The sequence below is a fragment of the Megascapheus bottae genome, chromosome 30, assembly GCF_031878675.1.
Source record: "Megascapheus bottae isolate mThoBot1 chromosome 30, mThoBot2.hap1, whole genome shotgun sequence".
NCBI lineage: Eukaryota > Metazoa > Chordata > Mammalia > Rodentia > Geomyidae > Megascapheus > Megascapheus bottae.
In genome coordinates this window covers 11,963,965-11,982,336 of record NC_143538.1, presented here as the reverse complement: position 1 = coordinate 11,982,336, position 18,372 = coordinate 11,963,965, and the positions used below count along the sequence as shown (strand labels likewise).

At 46.4% G+C, this 18,372-nt stretch overlaps 1 protein-coding gene across 1 annotated transcript in view; it reads right to left on the bottom strand.

Annotated features, from left to right (window-relative positions):
- The window catches only part of Agbl1 (AGBL carboxypeptidase 1), a 388,588-nt gene that overhangs the window by 102,267 nt on the left and 267,949 nt on the right, over positions 1-18,372 (bottom strand). Inside the window, 1 exon segment of the mRNA XM_090321447.1 lies at positions 13,879-14,055. Within this exon segment, the coding sequence (XP_090177573.1) occupies positions 13,879-14,055 (177 nt within the window).

The window sequence follows — 18,372 nt, the reverse complement described above, 5'->3', positions numbered from 1 at the left end:
CTGTCTATGACCGACCGAGGAGGTGAGCCTCTCATCTTCCTCCGGGCCACAACCTTCACTTGGTCCACGTCGTGGTCCATTGATTGATGGAGAAGGAGGTGGAAGAGGAGGGGAGAAGGGACTGGGGGATGCAGGGAGGCAGAGAGAGAGAGAGAGAGAGAGAGAGAGAGAGAGAGAGAGAGAGAGAGAGAGAGAGGGGGGGGGGGGGAGAGGGAGAGGGAAGGAGGGAGAGAGAATGCTGTAGCTGGTGTTTGGGAAATGGAAACAGCTATGAAATGCAATAATAGGTCATTACTGATGACTTTTGCCCAACTCTAGTTAAGCTGTCTTCCTTTCTCATTCTCTTCCCGTGACACGCCACTTGTAGCTTCTTCTTAGGTCTTAATTAGATGGGCAAAAAAAAGTGTCTATCTTTCCAAAGACAATAAACACCTTGCTCAGGCTTTCTGAAAAAAAAAAGGCCTGTGTCTGCTCTTGATTTATTCCTTCATTCATTGAATTAATTAACCCACTTGTACCCAATGGAAGCAGCGGTGGGGTTTAACTTTACCATCACATTGTTGCACATTGTGCTAGCTTTTCCATCGATACTGTCTAATTCAAACTTTTCCCACGCAATGCAAATGAGCCATATCATTAGCATAAGCAGTGACTCGCCAGAAAGGTAAATGCACTCAAAATAAAAATCAAATAATGGATAGATAGCCCAGTTCACTTTCCACACTATGCCTCCAGAATGAGGCAACCATCAGCAGCTCTCTAGAAGAGAAATCCGCTCATCTTTCCTCAAATCCCTATGGACATCTCATTTTTCTTCCTTAGGCCAGGCCCAGGTCTTGAGCGGAGGCGTTGTGCTCAAGGCTAGTCTTCCACCACTTGAGCCGCAGCCCCACTTCCGGCTTGCTATGTATTTATTTAGACTTTGTCGCTCTGTCCGGCTCCAAACTGTGATCCTCCGGTCTCAGACTCCTGCACACCTGGGGTGACAGGCCTGAGCCACCAGCCTGGCCCATATGATCCCCTTTTACCCAGGTGACTTCCCTGCCATCCCCTCTCCCAAGCCTTTGGGCTGTCCCTCGGGCTGACAGCTCCAAGAGAACCACCAGATGGCCCATTCCATAAACAGATAGGATGAAGTAGCCTCCCTGATGCCGGGAGGTTATTTTAATAGCCAGGAAAGCTTCACAGAGGAAGAAGTTGACAAAACCCCATCCACAGACTGTAGCTGGCTTTGGCCCCTCTGAGAATGGGGGAGCTGACGGGCTCTACTTTACAGATGGCTGTGAGGAAATTCATGTTGGCACAGTCTCCGGCACTGCCCAGGCTGACGAAACAACAGACCTTGGTTCTACGCCATAGAAAGCGCAGGGCAGCCCGATCTGCCTCTCTTCCGGGCTCTGGTGGTGATACTTGAAGATCACCAGGGAGTCAGTCCAAGCAGGCATAGTAAGCTTTCTTTCCATGGACCATAGCCATTTGTCTCAGTCTCCTGATCTCAGGTGCCTTTGCCAGAGGATGTCCCCAAACACAGTCCTGCAGGTGTGTACAGGGGTGTCCTGGCAGAAGGACTGTCACCAGGCAGTTGGCAGAAGAACACAGTCCGTGAGGATCTTTGTAAAGCTCTTTTAAGATGCCTCTGGTGCGTCACAGAGTGTGTTTTGGAACAAGGAGACATGTGCCATCTGTCTAGGTGCACTCTTGTTGCTGGAAGACAGCGAGTATACACAAGCTTTACTGCGCTATGGACACATGCAAGTCCAATATTTGACAAAAGCGTGCATGCCAATTCAGAGTAATGACTTTCCCAGGCTAAGCGTTTACAGCTTAGCTGTGACACCAGGGCACAGGGATGTACTTTCTAAACATGTCACCAATTTGTTTCTACTTTCCCCAGACCATTTCTGTGTGTTCATAGCCCGCCTCAAAATTGCCCCCAAACTGGACCATAGCATTTGAGCATACATCCTCAAGCCAGGAATATTTAGGATAGTGATTATTTTTAGCCTCTGTATAATTAATTCAAGGTTAATTCAAACAGGAATGGTCAATCCAGGGTGCTAAGTTGGAGGTGATGATCAAGAATGGAAATAATACTGACTCAGATACAAAAATGAAAAAGATGAAGGTTTATAATGTTTGATGATGTAATGCCATGGTAAAAACTGCTAAGCACCTTAACTTGTTAAGTATGCAATGCCAGGGGGTTGGAGGCATGACTCAGGTGATATGGTATCAGGTGAGGTGTATAAAGTGTTAGATACCAAGTTCAAGCCACAGTAAGGTAAAACCAGTGCAGAATCATGAGGGTGTGGTAGTGTCTGCTGCAATCCCAGTCCCTGCTGTTCTACAAAGGTAACAAGCTAGGTAGATTTTAAAACAATGACAAGAGGGTCCTATTTTTTTACAAAGATTTTGTGCATAAATGCCTATGCATTTAGGGATGATTGTCCACATTAAGTTTACATAATACAGATACATATCCTATATTTAAATATTCTATATGCATAATGATATGATGAATGGGTTACATATGAATATAGATGCATGATTCTAGGAAAGGCATAAAATCAAAAAGTCATATAAATGGGGATATGTGATGTTTCATTATAGCATCTTCTAATCAGCATTTCTTAATGAAAGACTCATCACATATGTGTGCAATCAAAGACCCAACAACCGATTCACAAAAATAAAATGAGCCAATAACTCTTTCTCCTGGGAAAGTTGAAGCAACCAACATTAAGTTGAGATGTGGACAGAACATTCTCACAGGGACAAGCGTGACAGTTTTCAGGCCTGTACACCCACATCTGTAATCACAGCACTTGGGAGGCTAAGGCAGTGTCTCAACAAAACAAAGGAAGGGGAAGAGGAAGAGGAAGAGGAGGAGGAAGAGGAGAAAGAAGAAAAAGAAGAGGAGGAAGAGGAAGAGGAGGAAGAGAAGGAAGAGGAAGAAGGAAGAGGAGGAGGAGGAGGAGAAGAGAAGGGACACAAAGACAGAAAAGTCTAGCTGCGCTCACCCAGTAAACCTAGCCTCTCAAGAGGCTGAGATCTGAGAATCTCAGTTCAAAGCCGACCAGGGCAGAAAGTCTGTGACTGATTTCTAATTAACCAGCGAAAAGTCAGAGGAAGTTGTATTGCTCTCAATCTTTCTTCCTCTCTGTTCCTTTTCCATCTTTACGGGGAAACCTGTACTCCCTCCGGGTTGACAAAAGCAAAGGACATCACCACCAAGAAAGCCCAGGTTTTCACTTTGCTGTAAACTGTTCGGTGGAGTTACACCTTAGGCTTCTTCCTCCTGTAGTCTCACCATGTGCGTGGATGTATTAAGTTATTCTGCCCCACTGTACTTTCCATCTCGCTTCCACCCATGAGAGAGAGCCTGCTCCTTGGGTTTCTTCAAACCCGATCTGCTCCAGGCCCATCCATTTCTCTGGGTACGGTTTTAAGGGCAGAAATTGGGGGTTTGCTGGGAAAAGAAGAACCAGGGTGAACAACCAGACATTGCCCAGTGGCTCAGGCCGACTCCGCACTTCCCTGCCTCACTCAGCCTCCCTATGCCTCAGTGTCCCCAGCAGCCGACAATTTGAAAAAAGATTAAATTATTAAAATTGAAAAAGAATCCCTCTATGGGGGTCTGAGACCTGTCACCCAGTTAGTGCCTGACAACAATCTCTTTCTCTTAAGAGGAAGATGGTTAACGTGGCCTCCTGCCTTACCGTTTCCTCTCAGTGGTTAGTCTCATGTATGCAAACCTAAGAGCACACACTATGCACTGATAAATTTGGTTTATTCTAAAGTCAAGGCCATGCCGAGGAAGCACATGACAAGCACATAAATCCCTGGTTATCCTGTCAGTGATGATCGCAAAGACCTATGGCATAAACTGCAGAAGATGACTTATAGGGGAGAGGGAGAAGGAGAGGGTGAGGGCAAGGGAGAGGGAGAGAGAAGGAAGGAGGGAGAGAGAGGGAGGGAGGGAGGGAGAGGGGGGAGGGAGGGGGAGAGAGAGATTCAGGATGGAGATGCTCGTATTAATTCAGTGCCTGGGCAAAGCCATCGAGGAAGTGGCTTCACCGGGGCCTGTATGTGGATGGATGCTGGCTGTGACAGCCCTGCCTCAGCCCATTTGCGGGCTTCCACAGAGGGCCCGAGGACTCTCGTTAGGACGCACGCATTGATTTGTTATAGTAACTGGCAGTGGAGGCTAAGGGTGAATGAGATTTCAAATGCCTGCGAAGCTAACGACCCAGTTTGGAAATCCATCTGACCGTCAGTACAATGGCCCCTTTCAGGACACTATTTTGTGGGAACGGAGAACATAAACACGTGACTTGCTTTCCAGGATGACAGACCGAATGGAAAACGCCCCTGAAATGGTGCTGTTACTCCATCCTGCTGTTAGCTGATCTGGGTGAGAGCAGAAACTGGAGGAGTCGTCTACCAAAATTGAGATGTCCGAATTGGAGGAAAAGATAATCCAATCAAAACGTACATCCCGCGCGGGGCACTGGTGGCTCACCACTGCGGTCCTAGCTCCTCTGGAGGCGGAGACCTGAAGATCACGGTTCAAAGCCAGCCTAGGCAGGACAGCCCATGGAGACTCTTATCTCCAACTAACCATCGAAAAGCCGGAAGTGGTGCTGTGGCTCAAGCAAGCATCCATGTGGCACAGAACAGCTAAGGGACAGTGCCCAGTGCCTGAGCTCAAGCCCCAGTACTGACATACTTTTTTTTTAAAGTGTAAGAATTTAAAATGTGCCTGCAACAAATGGGAGGTCCGTTGTGCCGAGGCTGCCCCGAGCGCCTGTGAGAGGCTCCTTCCTCAGAGATCTCCCGTCTTCTCCCATCAACAGTTAAGGGCGCTACAAAACCCGAATTGGTTCCGGGGGCTTTCCATCCACCCCAATTCTGCTCCGTGTGCACCATGCAGAGCAGTGACTAGCCAGTCCTGTTTGTCTTTCGCTGCCTGGCCCGCGTGGAACTGTCCACACACTCCCCTGATACCGTCAGAGTCCAGACATCCCAAAGCCACCACTGTCTCGCTCCCCTTTGTCATCTCGCATCATCTCCCCCAGCTGGCTATTTCCAGCCAGTACATTCTATCCGCTGAGCAGCTCTTCCAGTGCCCCTCATGGTGGCTGCTTCTTCCTTCTTCCTCCTCTGCTAGGCTTCCAGCCGTTCCGCTTGCCCCGGGCCGTCCAACACACAGCTGGTGAAGCAATTCTTGGTCCCATTCCTCTTCTCCTCCAGTCCTATAGATGCATTTCTTGTACTTATGACATGGATGCTATCTCCCTACAGCTCTTCCACGGTGTCTGAAAACTGAGTTATCTTATTGCATGACCACCAAGATTTTTCTCAGTGTAATTAGACTTCATCGGGAGGGAAAAGAAGAAAGGAAGGCATGTCGTCTTTCTCACTGTAGGCATTATTTTAATTTTGATCCATTCACACTTGCAATGGTCCTGGTGCACATATGATTCACGTTACATGAAAAGGAGATTTAAGAATTTAAATTTTTTATAAACTTTCTTGCAGTCAATTTTTTTTCTTTTTTAACCAAATACAGGATTTTCCATTTCTCCCTATTGAACTCCACCTTTGGTGTGTGTGTGTGTGTGTGTGTGTGTGTGTGTGTGTGTATCCCGGATTCCATTTTGCTAAAATCTTTTAAATTTTTATTCTTGTATTAAAGTAGCTGTATGAAGGGCCTGCCATTGAAGAAAGCAGTTCCTGAATGCAATACGTCTTCATTAATGCCGCCCCTTCATCATTCGCACGCATCCTTCCCAACCCCACTTCAACCCTTGATTTTTTTCCCTCTTATCATATAATACATTTTATTTTTTAAAAAGCTTTCATTATCTTTAAGTAGCTGTGCAAAGGAGCTGTTATTTAATCTAGCCTTTGATGAATACAATGCATCTTGATCAGCGCGCACTACATCTTCTGACTGCATTCCCCCTCACCATCACCTTTTCTTTAATTTTTTGACAAAAGAGAAATCTCACTACCCAAGGCCACGTTACTGCTTGTGCTAGCTTTGGGACCACTGAAAAATCTCATCAACATTTCACCACAACACTGCCCAATGGTCAGCAAATAGGAAAGCCGTAGGAATGGTCCCTGTCTCGATATTGTCACATGAGTGAGAGGTTGGGAGGGGATAAGAAGCTAACGAGTGTTTCACATATGACACGATAATAAGGGTTACATATATTTACATTGAAGCAGAAGGTACCATCATCAGCTTTTCTCCCTCTGATGACTACACTAAAGGTTAAGAAAGAAAATATAACTCGCCCCAAGTACAATCGATAAAGAGGCAGAGCTGGTGTTCAGAGGTGGGAAAGGCCGTGTGAATATTAATTACCTCCGCCTGTGCTCTGTGGTCTGTGCCATCCATTATGCAAGCTGACAATTATTTATTTCGTTAATCCTCAACGGCAGGGAATTGAGATTACTCCCACGTTTCGTCATTAACAAGTGACGGCGCCACGTGCACGAATCAGTGTGCATTTCTGGAATTAAGCGCCTGCGAGCCAAACTTCAGGGTCAAAGATCACAGAGTGCATTATTTGTTGGATATCACCTAATTGTGCTACTAAGGAAGGGGTGAGGCTGCTTTAGAATGCATCGTAAACATGTGTGGAAAGGTAGCAGCGAAATACTCCTCCACCCCCCTGTATAACTAATGTAAGCTGTTTCTAAAAAGAAAACAAGCAAAACTTACCCCCAAATATGAATGCCTTTGGAAACTGTATGGAAGATTCCTGGAGTACCTCCTCAGATTCTGCCACTGAGGAGAGTGTGTGTGTATTCACTGAAAACTCGTAAGCCAGATACACGTAGCACTTTGACTCATGGAAAGCAGGGGAGAGGAGCAATGTAGTTGTTTAGTCCTTCTCCGGGTCACTGCCTACTGCTGCCCAGAAATGGTCAGAGCTGAGCAGACTGCCCTGGATGCCCTGGTCAGTATCACAACCCCCTTCCCTGTCCTTCTCCATAGCCTGCCGAGAGTCCTTCTGTCACCTCCCCTGCCTGGCTATTTGCCTCTTTTGAGATAACACAACTTATGCGTGTGGTTTGTTTGATACCATTGACTATTTTGAAAAGGGAAGGTGTTTATTTTATTACTGTGACTTGGGTGAGGTTCTGTGACCAGGATTTCATCAGGGCTACAATAATTAAGATCTCCTTTTTAAAAATCATTCTTGTTTTATTTTTCCTCAAGCTAAGGATGGTTTTGAAGGGTGTGCATGCATGTGTGTGTTGGTTGGGATTTGACCTCAGAGCCTTGGGCACTGCCCCTTAGCTTTCTCACTTAAGTGCTGTACCATTTGAGGCGCAATTCCATTTCTGGCTTTTTGCTGGTTAGTTGGAAATAAGATTTTCAGAACTTTCCTGCCCTGGGCAGGCTTTGAACCGGAATCCTCAGATCTCCACCTCTTTAGTAGCTAGAATTACAGATGCAGTCTACTGTGCCTGGCAACTTTAAAGCATTTTTTCCATCTTTCTGGTTCTCTCATCCTCGAGGGAGACATGGTGAACCATACTGTATGGAAACACCTGAGATGTCCCTAAGGAGAACATTCTGGAGTCAGGAGCAGGATGAAGTACCCGAGGATGCTACTGAGCTTGGATGCAGCAGAACACAAACTCCAATACAGAATTCCATGGAGAGATTTCAAAATATGAAATGAGACAGAGGAGGATGAAAGGAAACTAAGATGAAAGAAAATGAATCCCCTGGCCTTGTTCTGCTGTCAATCATCTTCCATTTCACCAGATCTTATGTTTTTCACTTACACACACACACACATACACACGCAGAATTGTGGATAAATCCTATCCTACGAAGCCACATCTACCAAAGTCCTAAAGCATTCATTCCCTCTGTCTTCTCTTATAGCACCAGGATCTGCCCATACTCCTGTCTTTTATGGTTCTCACTGATTTAATCATTCGCCCCTCTAGTTGGACTATTAACTCAGAGAGATCAAGAAGTGGTCATATCTACTCCATGTCTTGCCCTTGGCACTTAGCATAAGGTAAAGATTAAAAATTATTTCTTAAATGAGGAATGAAAGAGAGAGAGAAGAGAAGAGAAGGGTACATATCTGGCTTAAGTGTTTTCAATGAATACAGACACACACACACACACACACACACATTCAAATGTGCACCTAACAAATGTACACTGACCGAGGGAACAATTAGAAATTTATATAAAGATATCTACTTTCAAACAGCAGGATCCCAAGTACTTTGAAGTATCTCTCTACTCATTTCAACGAATACTGGCACTGTATAAAGAACTACTGGTTAATTTTAAGAGCAGAAATCTATTGGAATGAGGACTCAGTGTTGAACAGCAGGGCGCTGGCCGGAGAGTTTCAGTGTCTGCCATTCCTATGTGGTCTTTCCTGACAGAGTCAGTAGATCACGCAGGCCTACACAGCTCGCAGGTGCAGCAAAAAAACCACTGAATCAAAAAATGTGGCTGGTGGTGAAATGAGAGGAAGGGAGCTAGGGAAGAAATGAGGAAGTCAGAGGGACAAAGGAATGGGCAACAAAGGACTGGGCACTAGATCTTTGTGTCACAACCTTCCTGGAAACAGAAAGGGGACCAAGCCATCAGAAAGCCATCTGGTTCCCTCCATCCACCCCCGGTTCTGTCATGAAGACGACAGACAAGATGGCGGAGATGCCATCTTTCCCAGGGGCAGATCAATGCCATGTGCTCTCTTCCTCTGTCATATTTCTCTTCTAATAAACTCTCCTATTACCTTGACTTAGCGTCAAGCCGTTCCCCAAGTATCCTCTTGCCAAACACAGCTTAACTGCCTGAAACTTTCCCGATAGCCTGTTTGGTGCCATGGTGGAGAAGATGGTGAGGGCTGATGTCTTTGTTTCGGCCTTGGATTCGCCGAATGGCTACACAAATAGGGAGGGTGGTTCTGAGTCCATTGTACTTTAAATGGACAGACGACATCCGCTGGGTAACTCTGACTAACTGAATTCAGCCTTTCTCAGTCCCTGTCTATGGAGAGCCTACCCTGAGAAACTCAATGCAGGCCCCAAGGACCACAGGTGGGGGCCAATCCTCTTTCCCAACCCCTCCCAGTTACAGGAAACCCTGACTTAAATTAGTGCTTTCTTTGGTCCACTCCTTAAGGGTATGCATCTCATTACATTTACATTGACCACATGGGGCGAATAAGATTTACAGAGATAAACCACCTTGTCTCCCTCTTGGTCCTTTGAAGCCAAATTATTTTTCAAGAATCAGAGGTCACTGGAGGCTTAGTGGATTATCCTCAGTGTCAGATCCCTTCCTCTTCCACTCTGGGTATTTAAAATTCAAGACTCCCAGGGTTTTGGTAATCCTAGGAAGGTCCCTGCTGGGAACCTTATTAGCATCTCTGCCTCTTGATTTTTAGTTAAATCCTTTTAATATTCTATTACACTGCTGAGAGACATGATAAAGCCAAGGGCTGGGGAATGAGGGTGATGCATTTCAAGACAGAATCGAGCTTGCAGTAAGTGAATAAACTTCTCAGGATGTGCTTGGAGATCACAGGAACAGAGACAGAATAGACCAGGCTGGAGCCCGGTGGGGGAGCGCTTGCCCAGCACATGCAAGGATCCCCTAGCCCTGAGCTGGGCGGCGAGGTCGCCCTGCAAAGAGCAAGACGAACTCTTGTAGGATCAGAGGGATAAAGCAAACTGGCACAAACAGCTCCAACAGTCCTCACGCCAAAAGGACCTGTCTGCTTTGGGATTTCCTATTTGTATCTTTCATGATCAGGATTGATTGAGAGGTAGTATATGCAACAACTGCTTTGTTGATTGGTATTGTCTTGGTAGAACTATGGAGGGAAGGAGGGAAGGAAGGAAGGAAGGAAGGAAGGAAGGAAGGAAGGAAGGAAGGAAGGAAGGAAGGAAGGAAGGAAGGGAGGGAGGGAGGGAGGGAGGGAGGGAGGGAGGGAGGGAAGGTTAATTTCATCTTCAGTGACCCAGAGACTGGATCGAAACATCTAACATGTGGACAGATGGAGATTGTTCTGTCCAATAAGCAATTGTTATCAGACCGTGGCCATGAGAGATTCTACACCTGCAGCAGCATTACCAGACTCTGGGAAAGAGCTCATTAAGTGCTCTCAAATCATGTAATCATGTCTGCAGTGACAGAGCTGAGAGGTCTCCGTGGTGATTTCCACATCTTCCCCGCTAACTCGTGTCCTGTGTACCACAGTGACTTAACTGTCTCCCTTTCTGAATGGCTTCTCATCACATCTGGACCCTGGCCTCCCGTGATGGACACAGACAGAAGACGATTGCCCGGCCACCTGGAAATGGCTGTTCACGCTTTAGCTCTCTGACATACTCAACACACATGAATTCAGTGCCCGGCTGTCCCTGGGCTCTTTTGCTCAAGGCTAGTGCTCTGCCACTTTGAGCCACATTACCAGTTTTTGAGGAGTCAATTGGAGATAAGAGTCTCACAGGGACGTTTCTTCCTCGGGTGGTTTCGAACGGTGATCCTTGGATCTCAGTCTTCTAAGTAGCTAGGATGAGAGGCATGAGCTACAACTCCACGCCTGCTTTATTTATTCTTTTCCTTTTGAGTCGTTTATTGGAGATGAGAGGCTCCTGGACTTTCCTGCTAGGCTGGCTTCAAACCACAATCCTGGGATCTCAGCCTCCCTGGGTAGCTAGGATGATAGGCGTGAGGCACCAAGGCCCAGCTGCAGCCTGTATTTTTTAATACCTAGTCTATAATAGAGTAAGCACTGGGTACTTAAAAACAGGCCCAAGGATGGTAAAGGCTTTAGCATTCTCATAAAGACTTGGAGTTTCTCTAGACATGATGATGACGTTTGGATGGATTATGGGAAGTGCCAGGACTGGACAGATCCCCCTGTGGGTATGGGAAAGGATGGGTCAATTCAAGGGTGCGTCCAAGTGCCTGCTAGCAGGGAAGAGAGCGGAATGGCACGGGATCCCTCTTCCATCTTCCGTTCTGACTAAGACTGTTCTACCAGCGGTTAGTCTTGCTCACAGCCAGTAGGGCGGGAGGACTCTGGTATGATCCTGTCACTAGCAACCCAGGGGAGCGTTCCAGGCCCATCTCAGCGCAAACTCGTCGTGTACTTGACCCCAGATCACAAATGCTCACTGCACGGACTGGATGCCTCCAAGAGACGACCCCCTGAGACCACATCCTTCCATCTGGCTTTCCTCGCCATAGCCCCAATAGCTCTGCGCCCCAAGTCCTGAGCAGGTAAAGTGAGTCTTGGTGGGTGGGGCTTGCACACTCCATACAAATTATTCATGAAGTGTAGGACTAGCAACGAGAGATTGTATCCCAAATAAATAAAAATCACCAAGATTCTTTTAAAAAATTAATTCCACCAGCTACAGACTAGAAAAGAGAACAGGAAAGACATCACATTAATAATAATTATTGGAAGGCAATAGCTTATGTTCTCTGATACAGGTCCAACACAAATGTCACTGTAAGAGGCGATATTTCATCTCACTACTAACAAATCAGGCACTTGGTGTGCTGAGGGAGAAATGATTGGAACAACTTTAAAGCCATGTTAACCAGAGAAACTGCAAAATTATTTATATTCTTATGAAGGAAGGAAGGGATGCTCCCCTTGGGTGTATTTAAGAATTCCCCATCTTTTGGATAAATGGTAATGCTAAACAACAGCAAAAAAAAAAAAGGAAAGATGACCTTACAATAATAATCTCAAGGCCCAAATGGGTCTCGGCTTGCCAATGTACCAAAATCATTTTCAATATGTGAAGGATGGAAATTTCTAGACTGATTTAAAGCTCCTAGGCTATGATATACCTGAAACAACATCAAAATAAAATAAAATAAAACCATCCAAAGTCCTCCAACAATGGATCAGCTTTCTTCCCATAGGGTGGGCTCTCTCGTATGTAAAATTATTCACCAACCTTTAGTGGGCTGTCTGCAGTTCAGCTCAGCTACCCCGTGGGGTTGAAGACAGGAAGATAAAGGGGAAGAAAAATCAATCCATTCAGAGAGGTGTTTCATATACTGAATGGGATTGTTAAACCAAACACTGGTCTGGCATGGTCAGGGCTTTCTGTAGCCAGTCCTCCTCTCCAGTTTTCCTTCTATAGACTTCACGCAAGAGCCATATGGAAAACTTCACAGAATAAATGCAATGTCAGTGCCTTGAAGCCACCCCCCTGGGTGGGCCCCTTCCGTTCTGTGTCATCTCTAATAGCCATTATGTATATAACAACTGGAAGACAGCGTCTTGGTAAGGGCCTGACCTAAGAGCCATTTACTTTTCAAACAGCTCCAAAGGACTTTTCAGCATCCTGTTGATTTATCACGCGAGTGGTGCTGAATTCTTAGGAGCCTGGAAGCTGTTGTTCTGAATCGGCACTTGGTGAAACAGAGTCAGTGAAAGCCACCAGACGGACCCATCTGTGCAGGGCTGCACTGACTGTCGCAGGAACAAATGCCAGGGCCCTTGCCGTGAGGAGGGGAAAGGCAAGAGAGGCGCCGCCTACACCACCAGGCTTTGGGAGCAAACATGCTTGTTTTCCATTTCTGATCTCATAGACTCTGAACACCCACAGAGCCAACAGATTCTCCACGAAATAAGTTCCAAGAGCATTCCGACGTGCCCTGGCAGGAATCTTGTGTGATAAACAAGAGAGAAATCAACAGGAAGAGTTGCATCTGTCATGTAAGGTACCAGTGACACCCTGCCCCTGAGCACAACTGGTCCACACTGACCACGGAACCCGGGATTAATCTGCTCTCATTACCTACTCACCTGGTAATGAAGTAATTCGTCTCTAAAGCCACCATCGAGATTGGCTGACTGCGCGGATTCACCAGCAGTCGAATCTCTCAGTGTCAACACGTCTTGGACCAGGTGGGAACTTAACATCAGCTTCATCCCCTGCCCCTCGAGGAATTACCCTGAGAGTGCATAGATCTCTGCATGACCAAGACGCTACCTGGCGGCTCTGGGGGGTTGGAGAGGGGGGCGGGCGGTGAATTCAACTCACCCAGGAAGAGTCTGTCAGCTTGCCTGAGACATTTAAAAAGAGTCTATTTAGCCTGGCACTGTCACAACGTCCCTTATTTATGTTTCTCAATGGGAGGGGAGCGGGAAAGAGCAGCCAGAGGAGCCTGTTCCAGCAGCCAGCCAGCTGCTCCTGCAGTTAATATAGCTGTAGCGAGAATGTGATTTACACCAGAGCACTTCCCTTGACACGGGCGCATCAAGTCCCACACTCACTGGTTCTGGGAGATCCACACACCACATGCACACACACCTGCATGTTCTGGTGATGACCAGAGCTCTGGATACCACCCAGAGTATCGGGTTCCGATTGGCACACGGAAGACAAATCCAGTATAGGAATGTTTTTGACAGCCTCTAGAGACAACTTCAGCCCTTGATGCTACACAGGAGACTGATGGATTTGCTGAACAATATCGCCCCCCCCTGCCCTGCTCCTCACCACCCCCAGACTTGCATGTAATAGAGCCAGGAGAGCCTCTGTACAAGTCGGGAGTGGAGATCAGAGAGTGGCTTCAGGCAGAGAGGACGCCGGAGAGGACAGCTGATGGCGGAATCACATTGGTAAGCATGCACACAGGGCTTTCAGAATCAACAGACACGACCTGGCTAGTGACGCAATCATAGAACCAGACTAATAAAAATAAACAAATAAATAAAAAGCAGGGCCAGATTTAACTCAGGCCCTTCTTCTTCTTCTTCTTCCTGCAGGTGAGCAAAAATACTGCCCGCTGTTTCTTTCTGTGCACAGCTGAGGGGTGGAAAGCCTGGGAGAGCCACCTACCTGGTAGGGGCCCTGGCTGCAGCCGCAGTAGCTGGTCTCCATGGTGTAGCTTCTGCATGTGCCCATCTCCCGCCAGACCACCACCCTGGCTGTGGAGGCTCGGGATTTCTCCACGGAGAAAGTGCAGCTGCTCATGGTAAAGGCCGGTGCCAGCTTATCGAGAATTTTAGGAAGAGTCTGCAAGAACGAATGATAAAGAGACCACGTGAGGACGAGTCCCGGGCCGTTAGGGACGTTCATGACCCAAACTGCGTTTCCACCTGCATTGTGCATGTGCAAAGAGTTCTGAACTTCCCTTTCTCTTCTTCCCGTGGGGGAAGACACTGAAGCCATGGCTTGGGTCCCACAAGTGCAGAACAACTCCAGTAGGAGGTCCTAAGGCCTAGCACCACCATCTTCCACGCCTCTCTTCTGCTCCCTGTGCACTGTGACCCAAGTCACACATTAAACCCCCGCCCCACCCCACACCGCTAGCTTGGGCCCACCCAAAGCCCAGGATGTCACGGAGCTGAAATCTCATGGAATGACTGCAATAGTAAGGCCTCAAGACTGCAGGGACCACCCATTTCTTGTTTCCTATAAGCAGATAATTGCCAAAAAAATACTTTAAAAAAAAGTCTCTTCTTCTAAGCCATAAATCAGAGGCTGAATCAACTATAAAACTCCAGCCTCCCTGGATTCATATATCTCACCTTCTCTTGGAATTAAAGGGCCTTATTTATAACCACTTCATCTCCATTTCGAAGGCATCTGTAAGTACTGCCAGTCTAAATGACACAGGCAGGACCCCCAGCCTCTCCAGCACCCCAAGAGAGCAATGATTCAGAACTGTGGCCCAAGGTCCTGAGCTCAGCAAGAGGAAGAAGCTTCGGCAGTTTCAGAACTTGGTTGACGTGAACAAGAGAAGGGCTTGAGTCTGATCAACTCCTCACTGAGTATCACACACGATAAAGTTATGTGCATTTCAAACGAGGTTGAGCACTGCTGCAGGGGCTCCCAGCTACTCGGGAGGCTGGGATCTAGGATTGCAGTTCAAAGCCAGCCCAGGCAGGGGAGTCTGTGAAACTCTCATGTCCAGGAAACTATCAAGAGAAAAAGCCAGAAGCGGAGCTGTGACTCAAATGAATGCTCGGAGACAGCATGCCCAAGCCCTGGAAGATGGGCACCAAAAAGAGAAGGAGAGGAGTTGAGGAGGAGAGGAGGAGAGAAGGGGAGCAGGGGAGGAGGGGAGGAGGGGAGGAGGAGAGGAGGGGAGGAGGGGAGGGAGGGGAGGGAGGAAAAGAAAAGTCAGAATTTGAGACTTTGGTTGAAATATCAATGACAGAGGTATCCAACCATTTGACAAGAATTCGAATGTGTGACTATTACTCTACACCATAAACACTGCCAGTTCACTTTGGTGTCATTCCAAGTATTTTCTCATTGCTTCTGAAATTTCTCCTCTGGTTCATGGCTTTATGTAGAAGTCCATCTAATCTCCGTGTGTTGGGGAAATGTACAGCTATCTTTCTGTTGCCTTCTGACAAAATTCTCTTGAGTCGAATGGCTGGTTTCTTTTCTATGATTATTCTTTTACATTGCAGCTGTATTTTATGGGCCACAATAGGGTCTACGGAGGTGACAGCTTTGTATGAGTTGAGGACAGCCATGTCTTCTGTTGTTGTTGGACGGAGTTGTCTACAGCTGTCAGTTTCCTTCAGCAATTGAATCAACTGAAGATGATTGACAGTGCTGTTCAGTTCAGATATGTACTTACTGATTTTCTGCCTGCTAGCTCTACTCATTAATAGAGGCGCTATGCCGCCTCCAGCTATAATGTGCATTTATCTGTTCCCCTTTTGGCTATGTTGATCCAATTAGATACACACATGCTAATGTCTTCTTAAGAACGCAGTTCTTTATACTTGATAGCTTTCCTCACATTGATGCCTGCCCTGTATGAAATTAATATAACTATTCCTACGCAAATTTCTTTTGCTTACCTGACATTGACTTTCCATCTATAGATGTCTCTGATTTAAGACAACATTCTTGAGGACAAACATGTAGTTTGGTGGTTGGGTTTTTACTCTGATTTTTGTTGTTGTTGCTGTTTTTCTTTGGTTGGCCATGGGGCTTGAACACAGGGCCTAGGCACTGTCCCTGAGCTCTTTCAGTCAAGGCTACTGTTCTACCACTTTGAGCCACAGCATCCCTTCTGATTTTCTGGTGGTTCATTGGAGACAGGTCTCATGGACTTTCCTGTCCAGGCTGGTTGTGAGCCTTGATCCACAGATCTCAGCTTCCTGTGTAGCTACGGTTATAGATGTGAGGTACCAGCACCTGGCTGGCTCTGACTGCTTTTGACAGGTTGTTTTTTAGCCTTGTCATTCAAAGTCATTGTTGACATCTTTGGCCTGATATTTACTGTCTCTCTGCCTCCCTTCTTTTTCTCTAGCTTTTATCTTCCACTCTTCTTCTGCCTTTTCTGTTTGCAATTGAGCATTTTTATAGGGCTCCATTTTCTCTCCTCTCTCAGTATACTAGGTCTTTTGTCTTTATTTTTCTCACTTTTTTTTAATGGTTTCTCTGTAATTCACAATATACATGCACAACTGATCCAAGCCCAATTTCAAATGATTTAATAAATATACCACCACTGATGTGAATACCTTTTAGTTACAAAGTAATCTTAATAACTATCCATGTCTAGTGGGCATTTGAGTAACCCCAGCATCTGGGAGGTGGGGATAGGGAGGCAGGTAGTTCAAGGCCAGGCTGGGCCATGTAACATCACTACTGTCACCTATCTCGCTTGTCAGTAAACATGAACAAGGGAACCCTGTCAAATTGGATCAGCGCTAGGGCATTTTGAATGAAGTGACTTCCATTAAATCTATCAAAAATAAAATAGCAGTAGCTTATATTTTACTGTCACTTGGTTTTCCTCCAGCACTTTCCACATTTCTCGCCTATATTGTTTTCCTTCTCTCTGAACGTCTTCTTTCAAAACTTCTTTCAAGGCAAGTCCACAGGAAATACATTTCTCCCATTCTCCTTTACCCAAGAAAGTGTTTTTTTCTACCTCCACTTCCAGAGTGTAACTTCACAGGGTGAAAGAGTCTAGGCTGGGGGAGCGTTTGTCTCAGTGCTGAACATTTTACTCCCTTCTCTTCTTTTATTTTTGCCATTTTTTTCTTGAGAGGCCAAATGTAATCTCATCCTTCTGCTTCCCTATGGGATGATAGCTCTTTGTCCCTCTGGCTCCTTGCAGTAGATGTATTTTAATTTTTAATTGCTTGAAAATAACATTCCTTGGCATATGGTGAGGTGGAGTGGGACGGAGGCAGAAAGGCAGCAAGTTCAAGGCCAGCCTCAGCCTGGAAGGTAAACACAGATGTACTGTAGATGCATGGCTGTCAACTGGCATTATTGTAACCTCAAGGAACGTTACTTTGGCGTGCTATTGTCTGGGCTTGCTTGAGCTGTGGTTTGGTGTCTTGACATGAAGTGAAGCTGTTCTTCACCAGCTAACATATTCTCAGAGAGATGAGTAGGCAGTCAAAGTCACTGCCTGCATCTTGGGGGTCTTGATTAAACAGGACCCTCTGCTGGAGCTGGCAGACAGGGCATCGATAAAGGCAAAACTGGTTATTCCCTGCCCATCGCCACCGTAATCACAATCCGCTAAAGTAACAGACTCCCAAACTGTAGCATGCACTGTGCACTGTCATCTCATTCCTCTTTGAGTTTTGTGGGGCCTCCTAAGCTGGTGGCTTAGACGCCTAGATTGCTCTCTGCTTCTGTGACCCTGTGCCTTCAGGGTGGGCAGTCTGGAACCTGAGGGCGCTTTCCCTACAAGCAGGAGCTCCCGGAAACTCCTGGGAAGGGCGAGTGTCTCAGGACACCATTGGCTGCCACAGGAAGGCCCAACTTGCTGCTGCTGGTATGAGGTGGCTGCCCTTGGATGAAGAGCTATGTATAGGCGACCACATTTTTAAAATAAAGTTAGATCTGCACCTTGAGTCTGATCTCTGGAGTCTGTGTTCCCAGGATTATTAGTGGCCTCTGTCACCACTGCACTCCCCTCCCAAACGTCCGAGAAGGACCCCGACGACAGAAGAGTTTTATATAACTAGTTCCATATGAGAGAGAATGACAGTATTCTAGATTGGAGTTGGTGTGTGTGTGGGTTTATGAATAGGAAGCAGATGAACTCTACATCTCAGAAAGAACATTACTGTCCCTTACACATAGAAAGGGACCTAAATGAGATGTAGCATGTCTCAGGTATAAGAGACCTATGTATTCATACATATATCATAATATTATAAGCATGTCCTTCAACAAACATCTTACTTCTCGGGCTCTTCCTTCTTTTCTAAATGCAGGCTATAGAATTTGAAGATACCACTATAATCTAGAACTTTCCTAGACACAAAGTACCAGCTGTCATGTTATAGGGATTAAAGACAGGCAGAGCAGAGCCCAGCAAACCAGAAAGGAGACAAGTCC